The 17053-nt window shown below is 50.3% G+C and overlaps 5 protein-coding genes across 5 annotated transcripts; 2 read left to right on the forward strand and 3 right to left on the reverse strand.

Moving 5' to 3' along the window:
* Positions 1-109: 109 nt before the first annotated feature.
* Positions 110-3331, reverse strand: J4E84_005926 (uncharacterized protein; the record flags this gene model as incomplete). Its single annotated transcript, XM_049388518.1, has 1 exon — positions 110-3331. The coding sequence occupies one exon, from the start codon at positions 3329-3331 to the stop codon at positions 110-112; it is 3222 nt and encodes a 1073-aa protein (XP_049244063.1).
* A 3300-nt stretch (positions 3332-6631) lies between these two features.
* On the forward strand, positions 6632-8086 carry J4E84_005927 (uncharacterized protein; the record flags this gene model as incomplete). The annotated part of the gene is made up of 1 exon (XM_049388519.1): positions 6632-8086. The coding sequence occupies one exon, from the start codon at positions 6632-6634 to the stop codon at positions 8084-8086; it is 1455 nt and encodes a 484-aa protein (XP_049244064.1).
* A 1394-nt stretch (positions 8087-9480) lies between these two features.
* J4E84_005928 (uncharacterized protein) lies at positions 9481-10740 on the reverse strand (the record flags this gene model as incomplete). The annotated part of the gene is made up of 2 exons (XM_049388520.1): positions 9481-10493; positions 10554-10740. The coding sequence occupies 2 exons, from the start codon at positions 10738-10740 to the stop codon at positions 9481-9483; spliced, it is 1200 nt and encodes a 399-aa protein (XP_049244065.1).
* A 1105-nt stretch (positions 10741-11845) lies between these two features.
* Positions 11846-13425, forward strand: J4E84_005929 (uncharacterized protein; the record flags this gene model as incomplete). The annotated part of the gene is made up of 2 exons (XM_049388521.1): positions 11846-12270; positions 12321-13425. The coding sequence occupies 2 exons, from the start codon at positions 11846-11848 to the stop codon at positions 13423-13425; spliced, it is 1530 nt and encodes a 509-aa protein (XP_049244066.1).
* A 302-nt stretch (positions 13426-13727) lies between these two features.
* Positions 13728-14739, reverse strand: J4E84_005930 (uncharacterized protein; the record flags this gene model as incomplete). The annotated part of the gene is made up of 2 exons (XM_049388522.1): positions 13728-13924; positions 13976-14739. Coding segments are annotated over 2 exons (961 nt in total), but the record flags the coding sequence as incomplete, so codon positions are not given.
* Between the last annotated feature and the right edge of the window lie 2314 nt (positions 14740-17053).

Below are 17053 nucleotides of genomic sequence, written 5' to 3' on the forward strand. Positions count from 1 at the left end.
ACTGAAGATACCACAGAGCAGATAGGCGCACAATTGGAATGGGTAAAAGTCAGGATACCAAGCTTCGGTTGTGAGGCGCGACAATGTCATCAACTATTCAAGCTGCCAGCTATTCGATCTCCTCTATGACCATCCTCTTCTTACCCTCCCCAGTAGCAGTCTGAGGCTGGACATTGAGCCCTCGGAGGTTTCCTTCTAGTCCAAGATCCGGTCCTAGCCTCAGGCCTTCATCTCTAATCTTATACAGCTTCTTCATCCTCATCGTTTCGAGACCTTCCACGACGTTCGCAGCATGGTCTCTTACGAGCTCGTCTGCGTCCTCATCTCTAACCCATTTCACCACTCGCTCGACTTCTTCCTGCTGCTTCAAGTTCAGACCCACCGCACTTTCCTTTCCACTCTCGATCCCTGCGTCGATGGCGTGCAACAAGCCCATCACGACAAGCACAGCCGAGCGACGCAACAACGCCTTTGACTCCTCTCTTTCCATGGCAAGAACTAATAACACCATCTGCAATGTCGCATCGACAACAGGCTGACGCAGATCATCTAATCGATGTTCCATGACAGTAGACAGCACGCTGAGCGCAGAAGCGCGTATACGGACGTCTTCCTCGATACCAGTATCTTTCCATCCACCAACAATCTTCTGCAGCGCTTCGTACTCCGCTTGTTCTTGCGGATCTGCGCCTTCGGGTTCGAGAACATTAGGTATCGGTCCGCCCCAAGCAGCCTCTCCTTCCTCTCGAAGCTTTCGTTCACTATCCGCGAGTTCGTTACGTGCCGACAATGTCTGTGTTCGTTGACCGCGCCGACTCGCCAACGAAAGGCAAGCTTCGGTGATCTGCTTTGCGCATCGAAGCTGTACCGCGCTATGATCGGCTGAAGCCCAAAAGTTGTCTTCACCGACAAAATTGTTCAGCACTTCTCCAACCCGTAGCCTAAAGTCCAGAGCATTTCTCAGCTCCCGCTCCTTTTCGTCTGTCTGCTTCCCTCGCGCTAGCTTCAGTGATCGCTCATCGATGTCGATGAACGCATCGGCCAGTATGCCGACCACGGGCTTTGGAGCGCGCAGGGCCAAGGTGACGAGGACGGGTATGGCGGCCAAGTGGACGTAGGACTCTGGGTCTGCCAGTGAAGCTGACAAAAGCGTGTGCGCGAGAGATGGTACGTCGATAGCCGGAAACGCGGTGGGGTCTTTAAGAAGCTTATGCACCGTATTCAATGCCCAGGTCCGATTGGGAGGATCCGGTGACTGCAGCTCGGCGAAGCAAGTCTTCAAGGTTTTGCGATATTCGTTCAGTGGGTCGGTTGTTGATTTCCGTGTCGACGACGGCGTTGTCGGGGTGGGAGCAATAAGGTGGAGAGCTGTAGTGGCAGAATTGCTTATGACAGCTGATGTGGCTGACTGCGACTCCGAAAGGTATGCTAGCGATGGAAGAAGTGCATGCAAAGTCTCGGTGACTGCGGGCGTCTTCTTGAGGTCCGACGATGCAAGCAGTGTGTTAAGGATACTCAATGCGAATGACACCAAGTCTTCATCTCTGGCCTCGCCCTCTTCGCTCTCTTTCGTCATGTCTTGTTTCCGTACAATGTTGTCAAGCATTACCCTTTTCGATGTACGCAGTCTGTCTGACCTGTCTTTTCGAGTTTTCTGCTCGCTCACGTAGTTCTGGATTAGCTGTGCGACGAGATCGACGATATGCTGTGGACTTCTGGCAAAGTGCTCCTGGAATCGTTGTGCTAAAGCCTCCGATAACTTCGCATCGACAAGCGCAGAAAGTGGATCGACGTCGGAACCGTCGTCGGTGAGCGACATAGTCACAGGTTTCTCCGGTACGAGCCACCGTTTTGTGGCGTTCACAAAGATGGACCCAGCTGTGTCGTCGGCGATGTTGGCTTCGGTCAAGAGGGTAATGAGAACAGTGACTCTATTGTCCAGGTCGCTGATGCGCCCGAAGATCCCCTCCATCGTTCCTATTCCTCCGGTCTTGCTTGTCGTGCGAGTGCGGATTTCGACACCGCCTTGAGACCCAGGCCCGAATGTCCAATTAGCGTCGCCATCCCAGAAGAGGTTGGTTGCGATATTGTCTATCTGCTTCGTGTCGCAGGCAATTTCCATGTAACGCGAAAGAATGAGACTTGGAAGCATGCTCCATTCTTTGTCGAGAGAGGGTCTGTCTTTCGCGTAGTTGAGCAACGCCCAGAGAGGAAGTATGATGGGATGAATGAGACGTCGAATAAGTCCGCCGTGAGAATATGATGAAAGGACAGTCTTTAGTCGTCTCAGCGCCGTCTTAAGCTCTTCTTCCTTTACGATAGCCAGGTCGGATTTCGATGTGCTAACATTCTTTGGGTAGATCGCTTGGAACAAGGGTTTCGCAAATGTGTTCCATCCCACGGTTCCTGGTGCACCAGTCGTCTTCTTACTCAGAATGCCACCGGCAATGATCTGCCCAGCAGCTCGACTGAGCTCTTTGCCCTCGCTACCATCTAAAAGATGCAACAGTTGAGGAGATATCCTGACTAGCCATTCATCCTGATCGATGCCGCTCGGTGGTAAGACCAACAGCTTTGAAGCTTGCGAGACAGCTTCTAGTGGGATTGGTATCTGTGATTGAGGACCTGATGCGCTCTGAGGTACATGAGAGTTCTTCGATAAGTATGATAGCGAAAGAAACTCGATAGTGTGGCGAACGCCTTGGGTCCGAAGGGGTACCAATGAGAGCTCTGAGGATATGACAGGTTTGAGCCAGGTAGGAAGAGGCTGTTGGAGGAACGTAGTCAAGATAGGTAGAAGTCGAGATGTCGGTGTATCTCTCATGATCTCTTCGTATGTCTGCGAATACCTGGACTTCGCTGTCTCAGACGACGTTGGGGCGTATGACAGTTCAGCCACTGCGGAGATGATGTCCGGGAGGATTCTTTGGGACAGAAGCGGCTGTACGCCCGAACCCTTCTGCTCCATCATGGGCAGCAAAGCGTCGATAACTGCCGCCAACGCCTCTAAATTGTGGTTCGGTGGCGTGAAGATTACAGCGGTCAGGACCGACCTTGGCCGTTGACTGAATGCAACACCGGAAGACAAACGTGGGATCACTGCGAGAATAGTGATGAGATCTACGAGACCGTACACCACGCCGGCGAGGGAAGCATCGTAGGGCGCATTTGGATCTGCGGCTAGGTCTGCAGTGTTTATGGCCTGGAGATGGACGAGCGCTTGTTCGACGAGAGTATCGGTAGGCACGTCGGCACTGTATTGGCGGTCCTTATCGACGAATGGGCCGATGAAGTTGGCTGCCGCATCCACTGCATCTTCGACCGCTCCCATCGTGCTTAGCGGTGCCGCGAAGCTGGGCGCAAAGCGCTGAGCGCGGCTGTGGGTATAGTGGTGGTTGTCTTGCCGGAGCGTGTTGCTCACGATATATGTGCGAAATTCACCTCAAAGGCTCTAGATAGTCCAATGTTGTCCTCTAGATCTCAGAGAATTTGCCATTCACGTGGGACAATGCAATGGCAAATGGCAATGGACAGGCGGAGACGGATATTGCTGATTTGTCAGAGAAGGATGGGTCTCACGTGCTAGCGTCAATTCGACGCGAGGCAGGCGCGATCTCTTGGCGCGAGGCGACGCGTCTTCGTCCTGCCCCTGCCAACATGAACCCAACAACCACCCCGACGTACCCATCGCCACACGACGTCCATCTCTGTTCAAACGCTACAACCTCTCATCGCGTCTCGATTGGATCCTGAGCCATGCACGCGTCACCAACATCTTCTGACCATGTCAATCGCGGCGGGACTGTCGCAACGCTCCCTTTGGACACAACTTCTTCTCTCGCTTGCTTGCAAGCCCCCCACAAGTCACTTCCCCCACAGTTACCGATGTCTGTCTTCCATTTGGAATGCGGTTCGTCCGCACCTCACGCACTTGCGCAGTCATCACACGCCCGAGCCTCTCAGCATGGTCTCAATGGGTCGTTTGCATGTTGTCTGTGCGCCTTCGTGGAAACACTGGGGTTGTGTGTGAGGAGGGCAGGCTCGGATCTTAACCCTAATCATCTTCCGGTATTCGATGTGCTTGTAACACAACGGATAGTATCGCGGTCATGTCGCCGACCTTCCGACTAGCCCCTGCATATTGGTCTGCTCTCGTGGACCTACTTGCTTGGTGTGCAAAAGGAAGACTCGAGGTACGGGAGCGGGAGCTCAAATTGGGATGACATGTGCCTGTCGGGGTATTAAAGTTCTCGCACGAGGACCACGTCGGCATCCCATCTGTACAACAGACTCTGGTCACGAAAGATAGCTTCACGACGAATGCGACGAGGCGAAGAGGAGAGCTCTGAAGTCAGATGCCGGTCGCCTCACTAGAGGATCGACTTTGGGTTTCATCATCGCGCCTAAATCACAGTCCCCTCGATTCCGAGAGCCATACAGGAGCTGCAATACCTGATGCCAACTATCACCATGTTACCAGCAGACGTCCTGCCTACAGCAACGGGACAGAAGAAGAGCGCGGCCTTGACATTGATCAAGCCAGACATACAGACACATCAACTTGTTCGGCTTCGGCTGGCGTGAGATCCACTCGTCGGAAAGGCGAAAGCCTAGCGAGGTCTCGATACGTCGCAGGTTGGTGTTGTCAACTACGGCGGGCCGTCACGCTCCGGATCTGATGTCTCGACGTTCGACGCACGAAAAGTCTACTGTGTCTATATGTGTTGGATCAAGTACGTGGCGTTTGAACTATATGGCAATTTGTTCGAGCCGGACTTATTTATGGCGACGAAGTACCCGTGCATCTCGCCCACAGGAACGAAAGTCCCCATCAGATCTCCAACCTCTTCCTTCATCTACTACGTTACGAAGCCGGTGTCACAGTATTACCACTCGACACCAGTCACTCTAGGGTGATATCTGACCAGTCGCGTTAGTCGCCAAGACGTATGTTCAGCATACCTATGAATCGGCGAGCGTCTACCCATCCGATCGAGCAGTTCTATTTCTGTTGCGATCGTCAATGCGGCTTTTGAGGATGTCCTTTGTCCGTAACATCATGCCCTTCGTTTCTCAGGAGAGCGGAGCGGAAACAAAGACTAGTCTCAGGAAGTCTTGTCACGACGTACAGAGAGAAGCATCTTGGCTTAACAACCCATGATGATTGTGTCCATTGGTGAGTGTTGCGTGTCTGTTGTGCCAAGTTGACTAGGATCTTGTTGTTCACGCCTGCTGGAGCACGGAGACGATGGTCTTGCAGCGATGAGAAGAGCTCTTAGTGTTGGAGTTGCGACGGCGCCTTCTATCGACACACGATCGCATTGACAAGTCCTACAACCTCGGATTGATCGGTCTGCATTCTTTGGCTTGGCCCTACAACAAGAGAGCTGAGCATGAGAGTCTGGAAACCCGACAACAGCATATTGGTGGACAGTGAAAGCGACAAAGCAGTGCTTTTCGAACCAGAAAATGGAGACGGGACCTCTCAAGAGTGAGGCTCAAGGTCTAGACCTGTCTGTCAACATTTCCTGCGACAAGTTCCTGCGGGCTCTTCATTCTTCCATCCAACTTGCTTCGCGGGCATGTCACCACCTTTCTTCGCCACGGTCTCTTGGCTTATGCCCTGGGCGCATTACCGCTTGATCACCGACGTCGTTCTTGGAAATGTGATTGGTGTGAAAATGGGGGAGCGTGGCATGGCGTCATCGTGGGTGGTTCAATGGCTGTCCTTCGGGATGGCCACCTCTTTTTCGATAAGTGTTCTGTCTGGGACGGCTAATACTACGCTAATCAATGCAGGTCCCGAAATTGGTTCTGGGCTACTCTAATGTTCGTATTGGGGCTTGCAGCTGCAGCGGGTGTACCCCTTGGGTGTGTCAGCCCTTGGCCAACCGAGTTCGTACCCATTCAGCCTATACGAACAAGCTACAAACACGAGTCACCAAGACCGCCACATTCCACACGCGACCCTCCTTGCTCGAAATATCATCAGTCGATATCCGTTGACTTACAGATTATACCGCGAACTATCGATCTTGAGCTGCCAAGCGTGATCATTCTCGTCAGCCTGAGCATACAGTTGGCGCAACAATGTCGACTACATTGCTTGGCTCGAAGTCTCTGCTGGACAGTGGGAAGAGGGGTGAAGTCTCGGTATTGACTGTCACTGATATGCACCAATAGGCAATCGGTCATGGACGAAGCGTGGTAGGGATTGCCAGGGCACGATTCGACGACACGCTGCAATACTGCGCACTGGGAATAGTACAACACAAACCTTGTTTTCGAATGCCAGTCCACCTATGAGTAAGCGACGCTACGTACTCTTCTGAGAAGACATTGACATAGCCATCTTGACAATGATCGATTCCTATACGGCCTGCGCTCATTCATACGACAGAAGCGACAGATGGTTCGAGCTTGACCGTGATTAAATGCACATGTATCACTCCGCATGCACCTATTTACGCCATGCTCGAGCCATCGCGAACCACGTCATTTACAGCTATAAGCTTCTAAAGCTGGGTATAAATCGAGATGTAACTCACGACAAATTCAACCCCACCACTTCACCGTCTTCAATCCTGAGCTCAAGATGTTGGGCTTTCTCGTTCACCTTGTTCTCGCGTTCATGTTGCCGGCTTTGGCCCGCGGCGATACGTGTTCATCAGTCGCTTCTCTTGGTTACATTACCGTGACGTATCCCCTCAACCTGGCCTACATTGAAGAACAAACCCAGTATTGGTCTACTTCGTGCTCTGCTCTCCTCCCATCTTGCATCATCTTCCCGAAGACGGTAGAAGAAGTCTCGACCGTGGTGCAAATCCTCGCCAACACCACCGAACGCTTCGCGGTCAAATCTGGTGGCCACAATCCCAACAATGGATGGAGTAGCGTAGCTGGAGGCCCTCTCATTGCTATGGAGCATTTCGATCAAGCCGATCTCGACCGCAGCACAGGTATCGTCGACGTAGGTCCTGGTAACCGGCTTGATGGCATTGCTGCTAAACTCCAAGGCACGGGCTGGACGTTTGTCGGCGGGCGCATCGGCAACACTGGAGTCGGCGGACTAGTACTGGGTGGAGGGCTCAGCTACATGTCGACGCAGTACGGATGGGCTGCGTCAAGTGTCCTCGAGTACGAGATTGTCTTTGCCAACGGCACTATCGGCCACATCCGGAACGACAATCACCCCGACCTATTCGTCGCGCTCAAGGGAGGTGGTAACAACTTTGGCGTCGTAACAAACTATAAATTGCAGGCTCACCGACAAGGCGACATCTGGGGCGGCAACCTGGTGTTTCTTCGCACGCCGAGCAAGGACAAGCAGCTACTTCAAGCAGTTCGTGACTGGACAGAGTACAACGAGGATGAGAAGGCTGCGGTCATTGTCACGGCTGAGCGAGCGAATCTTAACGTAGTCGACTCTTGGATCATCTTCTTGTTCTATGATGGTCCGACGCCCCCAGCCGGAGTTTTCGACAATTTCACCGATGTCAATCCCTTGCTTGATACCACCCGAACACGCACCTACGCCGATCTCATGGCCCTAAGCAACTGGGTTGTAATCAAAGGCAACGTCGTGGACATCGCCACAGAAACAATACCCTTACCTTCTCGCGGCAATGCAGTCGAGGTTATGGAAGGTCTTCACAAGCACTGGCGCGACATCTCTGACACCACACTACTCGTACCTGGCATCGTAGCATCCATTGCATGGCAGCCGTTCCCAAAGAAGATTGCGCAAAAGGCCCGGGAACTAAGCCCTGATCTGATCGACGCTGATGCAGACGTCGATCGCATTATCATCGAGATGAACTACGCTTTCACGCCGCAGTCGTTGTATGAGCAGATGGCTGACACAATGGAAGCGACTTATTCTGGCGTGAGAAACAGAGTTTTGGCGTGGCAAGCAGAGGGCAAACTACCGGAAGCGTATCTGCCTGTCTTTATGAACTATGGGTTCTTTCGGCAGGACTACTTCGGGAGATTGAGGCCTGAGAGCAGGGCGTTGGCGAGGAGGGTTGCAGATGCGGTGGATCCGGCGGGTTTGTTCAGGTCACGCACTGGGGGCTGGAAGCCATGAGCTTGGAATCATGATGATTGGTTCGAGCTTTTCGCTCAATATTGGATGAGACTATTCCTTCAAGAGCTGCTGCTGCATCACAGATCTTCTGGGGGTCGCGTGATCTTTGTTAGATGGTCCCCATTCAACTCTTTCATGATCTTTCCCAGGCCCTCATGACTGTAATCTTTCTCATTCCACATGTCCTACTCGATGTCAGTAGTGTTTTTCGAGATATGATAGGTTGCGCAGGTCTGCGTAGTACAGCAATCTCAATCTCTCAACGTACCTTGTGATAACGCACCTTGCCCTCGTGATCGAGCGTCAGTGTGATCAAGCTGTTGACCTTTTTCGCAATGGGCATAGGTTTGGGAGTGTACTCCTGCTGCAGTTTGAAGATGATCTCATCAGGCTTGGAGGAAATGATCTCAGTCTTGATCGTCCGACTGCTCTTCATGAGTTTTGGGATGCCTGTCAGGTGTTAGCGAAGCATAACTCCTCGTTCCAGTCTAAGTCTAGGCATTACTCACCATACCACTGCCCAGCGATCTTATACCTCGTATCGCAATAGCTCCATGGGTCATCATATACCGCCTCTTTACCATACACCATCATGTCTTCTTCGCTAGCGCTGCCAGAGTATAAGTTGCAAATAGACTGCACAATTCTCTCCCTCGCAGGCTCTAACTTTATCGAGCTTTCAGGGTGCGGCTCGTAGTCAACCCCCGAAGAGCTGTTTTGCGACTCATCGGCGTTGTGGGTTAATGCGACCGGGTCGGGTCGCTTCTCGAAGTCGTTCTCGAGGCGTGCCGCGAGTGTGTCCTTTCCGGACTTGCCCGTAACAGGAAGTGTCATATTCTCAGCTGGAAAGAAGAAGGTGAAGTCGTAGGGATTGTACGACTAATTCAAGAACTTCTGCTTCTCACGAACAATGTGTCTTGACGTCATGGCTAGCTACTTTGGGGTGTGGCTGCCCGATGCGAGACGCCACGAGCCTGTCGATGAAGCCGTGCCACAATACGAACTTGCGCAATCCCTGAAAGAGCGTGTTAGAGGGGTATTGACCACTGTGAAGAAAGACCGGGCCAATGCCATTGATCAAAAGCATGTGAGAGTCGCCAGAGGTATATCCTCAGATACTTTGATATGCAACGCGCAACGCCTGATTTGAGCCTCCTGTCGTTCACAACAATCATCATATCTCGAGAGCGTTCTTGATATGACACTTTCCTGTTGAATCTCTCGTGTTGCTGTCCGATACAGATCACAATGTGGGTAGTAACTTCCAAGCTGAAAGAATGAATCGATGTCGTACGCGATGCTGAGTACACCTCTGTGGCTTTTCTCGGAATACCTATCTGCATTGCATTTTGCTCCTAGGAGGACAGTGATGGTCCAGTATTACGAAATTGGCCCTATCCTTCGATGTGGATGGGCCATTTCTCTACAGCCTCATAAAGCATCAGCAAACTGCCCATGAGATATACTGTAGGTGCCCATACCAGAGCCAGTGTACTCTGATACTCGCACCACCCTGTGCTACAATATCCCAAACAAGCACTCCAGATCCAACCTATGCTACCCACCAAGTTTGTCATTCCAACCCACCACCCGACCATGCGCGGCGCGGGCTTCCACCACTGGCGCTGCACTTCGAACAGGTATAGTATGGAAGCGACGAGGAAGCAGATAGCCCCAAGCAGGAAAGAAGGATAGTATAGCCCATAGAGCACACCTTGCGGGAGGTTCTTGTATACACCTGGTAAGGTGAGGAGATTCGTGACCCAGTAAATTGCCGTACCAATGAAGAGTATGAGGTTTGCGTTGAAGCCGATTTCCCGACGATAGTGAACGCGAACATCCTGCCACGTGGGCCACCATTTCCAGGCCTGCTCAGGCCCTGACTGAGGACAAGCCTCCACCTTGAACGTCTTGGTGTGCATTATTCGATGTTTCATGCGGTCGGGGTTGTGGATATGGGTGCAGTTTCGACGGTCGGGTTGGAAGCCGGAAGGGTTCTCCGTCGCTTTCTCTTCGTCCGGAGACGCGAGCTCGATGTTCTCATTGTCGGAGTTCAAACTTTCCTTGAGCGCCCAGCCAAAGCAGTCGCTCTGATTGGCGTTCACCGCTTCGACTACAAGGAGCATGCCGCCCAGCAGGAACAACATTCCACGGAAGAAGGATATCGCGCCGCTGACAGTGCTCGGGTCGGCGGCGAATCGCCTATCTGGATATGCGACTGGAAGCCATTGAAGGACGCCAGAGGTGATGGAGCATATCGAGCCGACAGTAAAGACGACGCCAACCCACCACGAAACGTCCCACCAGGCTATGACTGTGATCATGCGCACAAGCGCTCGAAGAAGGCGGGTAGTACGTGCGGTGCGCGAGGGTGCTTGACCGTGACTGAGGAGAAGGATGTGCCGGCCTGAAGCAGAGACTAGTCAGTACAATCTTCGGCTTATACATAACATAGCTGTGTACGCACCCTTTCGATTCTCGCGACTCCACCACTCCCATTCCGTTCCGCTCGCGTGTCCATCTTCGTTGTTGACGGCATAGCGCCGTGAATTGGCATTTTGGAAGTTCAGGACCTTGTGCGAGCTACCGTGAACGTAGTCTAGCTGCTGCGACGAGTCCTGGAGACAGTCTTTGTCATTGCTGGGTGCGGACATGGCTCGAGAATTGCGCGAGAAGAGAAGACCACGATCGGGCTATCCCTGTGTGAGGCTTCATGCCTTTCAAGGTTTGTCGTCGCCATAGCTTCTCGCATCATCTTGGGCCCCCGTGAAACGCGTCCTGAAAGCGGTAAATCAACCCATCGACGACAAGATGATGATGGGTGATGTCATGGTGTGGGGAGTTTCGCGTCGATCTTGGCAGGGAAGCTGCCAGCTAGCGTCTGGGGTTCCACATGTCGCTGGCCGGCTCTTAGGTCAGTGACAAGACGCAATCGCGGATACTCAACATCAAGGATGAGCGCGAAGACCAGGCGAAACCCTCCCCCGTTTGTGATGAGTTCTTTCGGCCCGCAGAATCATCCATGATCCGGTGCGCGATTGGAACCGCAGCCGGGCACGTATGAGCATGTTTCGTGAAACAAACCAAGCTACCGGAGAACACCCATATCAGTAATCAGTCTTACATTCCTAGGAGACAGCGTGCACGAATAGAAGTAATGTCAAGCAGCCGAGTCAGAGAGCTCGGGATAGTGCGATGCGATGGTTCCTGCATCTTACGCTCATGCCCCGTCCTGCATTTGTCGCCCATCAATTCCGAGGTCGTCGTGCAACATGCGCGGACTATGCAGTACTTGCAGTACCTGCACTGTACAGCTTAGGTTCAATCTATCGAATGACACATGCGCTCTGGCATCCTCGAGGAAGTCCGGCAAGTTAATCCTCCCCACAGTGGAAAAGCACTCGCAGACGGGTGTCCCATGTTCATCGCGTCTACATGAAAGTGCCACGCGTACGACAACTCTTGGCTTTTGTGTATAGTCCGCTAATACATCCCGTTGATGAGATTCGCGCACTCAAGCCGATAGAGAACTAACAATGGCTTCATTTCGGGCGCATGGCAGGACGGGTGCTTCGGCGCCGAAGCGTAATCATGCAAACAACACACCAATGGTTTGGACAACGCGGAAGGCGATGGGATAGCTGATTACTGACCAGACATGAGGCAGAAGACATGCGCTGTATTTCTGGATATAAAGCCGGTGCCCTGATACCTAAAGTCCTTACCACGCTCATTATACACAACTATCCGCCACTCACCATGCTTCGCCGCCAGTCTGCCAGGCCTAGTGGTCTACTCGCTCTCATTTCCAACATCGTTCTTTTTGGATCCCTTCTACCAGTTGCTGCAGCCCAGAATGATGCCACCAAACTCAGAGACTGCCTGAGTAGCTCGAGCATCTTGGCCTCCTTAGCGACCTTTCCTGATGCTACGAACTGGGAGTCTATAACCTCGCCATGGGCTCTGCGATTCAACCCAGAACCGGCCGCAGTTGTTGTTCCGCGTAACCAAGACGAAATAGCCGCTGCACTGGCATGCGCTGTAGATGCGGGCGTCAAGGTCTCCCCACTAAATGGAGGACATTCCTACGGAGCTTATGGGCTGGGTGGTGTGGATGGAGCACTTGTGATCAACATGGAGCGCTTCACGGAGACTACCTTTGACGAGGCAACTGGTCTGTTCACGTAAGTGATCTCGCAATTAAAACCAACGTACTCTATGCTAATAATCATAGCTACGGTGGTGGAAGCCGAGTTGGGCCAGCTGCAACATGGCTTTGGGAGAACCACGGGCGTCACTTCCCCCACGTCCGAGCTAACTGGGTGGGCCTTTCTGGATCCTCTATTGGTGGCGGCTTTGGAACCACCAGTCGTTTTCTCGGTGTCCCTATGGATAATCTCGACAGCGTCAGAGTGATGCTGTACAACGGCACAGTGGTGACTGCTTCTCGCACGGAAAACCCAGACCTGTTCTTCGTTGTTCAAGGCGCAGGCTCTTCTTACGGTATCATTCTGTCTCTGACAACACGCACTTGGAAACCAGAGTTTGACATCGTCACAAACTTCACGATTTCACTTGGTGCTGTCGACCTTGACACAGGCGCCCAAGCCCTGATCGACATCCAGGACTGGGCCATGACTAAAGCACCTGATACCTTCGCTCTGCGATGGCAACTGGCGGGCGAATGGAATGGTAGTGGCTACTTCTATGGTAACCCGAACGAGTTTGATGCTCTATTCGCTAGCCTTGTCGAACGTCTCCCAAACACTACCACAACTACCGTGCGTACGGCGGATTTCTGGGCTATGGAGAATTTTGCCGTTCCACAGCTCAACGGAACTACAGATGCCTTCCCTCCGCGCAGCATGTACCTGCAAGCACTGGTTCTGCGCAAAGATCAGCCTTTTACCTTCGAGTCCGCCAAAGCGCTCTACCAGTACACAACGCTCGCCTTCAACCGCACTGATCTAACTGAATTTGGATTCTTGGACCTATGGGGTGGCGTGTCTAGGGATGTTGACGACTCAAAGCAGGCGATGGCTTACTCCAACAACCAGTGGCTCATCCGCTGGGAAGGACGTCTTGCTAACGGCCTGACCCAATGGCCTGCTGACGGCATTGAGTATATGCAAGCTGACTTCCGACCTTTCCAGGATCAGTTGAAGAAGGAGGGTGTACCACTAAGGGGGTTTGTGAACTACAGAGATACAGAGCTCTCCGTTGAGGAATGGAGCGTGAGGCTATACGGGGACAACTTCGAGAAGATGAAGAGGATCAAGGCGAACCTGGATCCACAGGGTGTCTTCACGACGCATGCGCAGAGTATTCCCTCATCCTGAGTTATCGGCAAAGGAACTATCGAGGGAAGCCTCTTTGGAAAGGTTCGTCGTACGGGAAGGCTTGTCACGTCGGTATTTAGCATTTGCATGTGTACAGGTAGTCGACTGTCAGCGAAGTCAAGTTCAGGTCATTCACGCTTGAGGGCGATTTGTAAACATCGAGTAAGAGGTACTGCTACAAGTTCTTGACAACTTTCGATGCACAGAACCAGCCAGTCTGATTCATTAAGTTTATATTATATACAAGAAGATGCACTGTCTTGGAGACCCCATATGGTGAACCAAGAACAAGCGCTGAGTGTCTAGCAAGTCAGCTCGAAGAACGGGTTGTTGTTCTGTAGGGGTGTAATAGCGAAAGACAGATCGGTTTGGGCGGCGTTGGCATCTTTCAAGGTGTACCAGAACGTGGTACGGCTGCCAAAGAGCGAGCAGCCAACTTCGTCCCAGTAACGCTTGGAGTTCTCAAGGGAGGCAACAGCGGAGCCAGAGTTAGGGCCAACTATACTTGCGTTAGTATGATAGTCTAGGGGAGTACTGAAGAACAACTTACTTCGTGGCCATCCGGTCTCAGTGACCCAAACAGGCTTTCCATCAGATACGCTCTCAGTCTGACCAAGACCGGCGAAGAAGTTCTCACGTGCCAGGTCGATCGAGTTGGGCCTCGTGGTCTCGAAGTATGGGAATGAGTTGTGACCAAGCCAGTTCACGGCTTGCGCAACACCGCGGTTTTCGGGCAGAACCCATGCAGTGAATGTGTCGACATGGCCGATAGGCTTGCCCTCGAGCGCGGTGCCACGGATCCAGTCACGCATCCAACCGATGTAACCCTCGATCTCAGCGCCAGTAGCACCAGCACCAGCGTTGTTCTGTACACCTTGCGGGCTGCTGCGGTACAAGTCCTCAGACCCTACACTGATGCCGATGATCTTGTCTGTGAAAGCGGTTCCAAGTTCCCTGGCGCCACGAATCAAGGCGTTGAGTTCGTTCTCGTATGCCGCACGTCCGGCACTGGCCCAGAGACCAACGAGGAGTTGGGTGTCGGTGTCGATGGCTGCTTGGAAGGCAGAGATGGGATCGGCCGCGGTACCGCATTGAACCGAAGTGTAAAGACGTGCTGTGTTGAAGCCCGAAGCTCCAGACAGGCTCTTTGCCTCATTGAAGAAGCGAACGAAGTCGTTGTAGCCGCGGCATGATCCGTCTGCGTTGGTGGCACCGTAGTTGAAGCCTTTGCTCTGAGCGACGGCGGTGGTCGCAAGGGCGAGGATAGAAGCAGCTTTGGCCCACATGTTCAGAATTAAGAATAGGGTATTAAGTCTAGTAAAACGAAGGGATACAGGTGCAAAAGCCAGGGATGGAGCAACCTTTTATTCCACTGTAGAGCTGAAGTTTAAAATAGAAAGTTTGCCCCTGCGCATCAACGCTGGCTGCATGCCAATCCAGATGACGTGGATGAGGCTCGTACTTTTCTTTGCCAAGCGTTGTTGAATGGCGATCTGCCGAGCGCCATGCTGGGCGAAAAGCCCTTTCGAGAAGTCTCCCTGTAGACCGTTGCGCGAGGCCTTGTCTACACAAGCAAACAAATGATTGTGTGCGACGCAAGCTGGTGTGCGTTTGCGCCCAAGAAGTTGGGCAAAGCTGGGGAAAGTCCCCAGGATGGCAGCTAGTTCTCGTGATGATGCAGCCCTCGGAGGCGACCGTCGACATGTGCCATGCGCATTAGCACGAATACGATCGATATCCCGGGCAGCCGAATCGGATTTGCGCTGGTCTCGAACGCGCGGTGTGGTGAGGATGCGGTCAAGTCGCAGCTGCCCAGACGGAAGATGTGGGGTAGGCAATCATAGCGCCGCGAGGGTGCGGACCAAATTGCATGGCGGACAATTTCCCGCCGGGACAGCCTCGCTGCCCTTCGCCCTTCGACATTCTTTACTAGTCGTGGCACCAACGAATTATCGCTGTGCGACGACGTTTGCCAACTGTCATTCACGCAGTCAAGGAATAAAGGCTGCGGGACAGAACTTGGATCATACTCAGGTACATGCTGGAACGCTGACCTGAGGCGGTGCGGTGGCTCACCGGTTGTCTAGCGAGGCATGGGCCTTGGTGAGCCTGAGCATTCGCGCACGGTGCGACAGATGTCGTGCTGCTGGTCTAGAGCCTTTCTTTGATTTTGAGGGCTCCTGAACAAAAGATGAACTTATTCTCGTCTTCCATCGTTGACGGACGGTGGCGGTGCTCAGGTGTCGTAATGTCGCGTTGATCGCGCTGGTGCCGCCGAGGTAAACGTTGCAACATTCCACTCACGGACACGATAATGACTGCGATAACGCAGTGTTGTTCCATAGTACCCACCACGCGAGAGGTACGGTGAATACATGTGGAAATGAACGCAGCAAAAAGCTCTTTCCCGTTTATGTAATATTGCGGTCTAATTCGCCTAAAATGCACTTAGTAGAGGCATTTACTCTATATAGGTGCTCTCTACTACTCTTAATAATAGCGTAAAACTTATCTACTATAAGTTCTAGATATAACACTATCTATTCTTCTATACTAAATAGTAAAGTTAGGTCTAATAGTATAGTATTTTAGTAAATAGACTAAGAAGTTATTTATCTAGTATAAGACTATATTATAAAATAATTAATTATACTTTATATCTAATTTTATAAACTCTATTTAGTAAAAAGATATTAAAAAATACTTAGCTTTAAAAGTTATTTTAGAACTACTAAAAGATTTTAAAATTTTAATATATTTAGTGTATATTACTATTAGTACTAAAGCTTCTAACTAATAATAAATTACTTTTAAAGCCTTACTAAGAAAGAAAACTTTATATTAAGTAATATCTATATTATTAATATTATACTATATTTAATTTTTAGCTATTAATATAATATAACTTAAGTAGCTAATAAAGATAACTACTTTCTTAGTTCTTAAAAGTAACTATAATAGTAGAATACTAATATAGCTACTATTTATTTAATAGTAATATTATACTAAAAATAGACTTTAAATACTTAAGTTTTCTTTAGTTTATTTATTATTACTTTAGTTAAAGATTTTAATAAACGTTTTACGCTAGTATATAATAGCTATTTTATCTTTATAAGTAGAGCTATTTAGAACTTAATTTTATATATAAAGTTATAAATATATATAGTATAGATAATTAATAAATTACTCTAGATAAAAAGAGTAATACTAGTAATATAATAACTATTTTATTACTTTTTTAAAAGTAAGTATAGCTAAAAAAAAAAACTATTATATATTACTAGTAAGTTACTTTAAAACTTAGCTATAATAAAAAACTATAAAATATTTTAGTTTATATATTAAGAGCTTTTATAGTAGTAGTATAAGAATTTTAATAGTATTAATAGTAGTAATAGTCTTAGTAGTTTTTAAATATAATATAAAATAAGTAAAGTAAGTTTTAAGAGCTCTAATAATAGCTTTTATAATAGCTTTAATAATAGTTTATATAATAATTGTAAAGATTATAATAACTTAGTTATTATTATCTTTTTATTATTATTAAGCTTTATTAAGATTGCACTTATTGTAATTTCTTAACAAATTAGAAAAATTCCTAGTAAATCTAATTGCTTACGTAATT

Source organism: Alternaria hordeiaustralica, assembly GCF_023758085.1.
Source record: "Alternaria hordeiaustralica strain BMP 2776 chromosome Unknown scaffold_10, whole genome shotgun sequence".
NCBI lineage: Eukaryota > Fungi > Ascomycota > Dothideomycetes > Pleosporales > Pleosporaceae > Alternaria > Alternaria hordeiaustralica.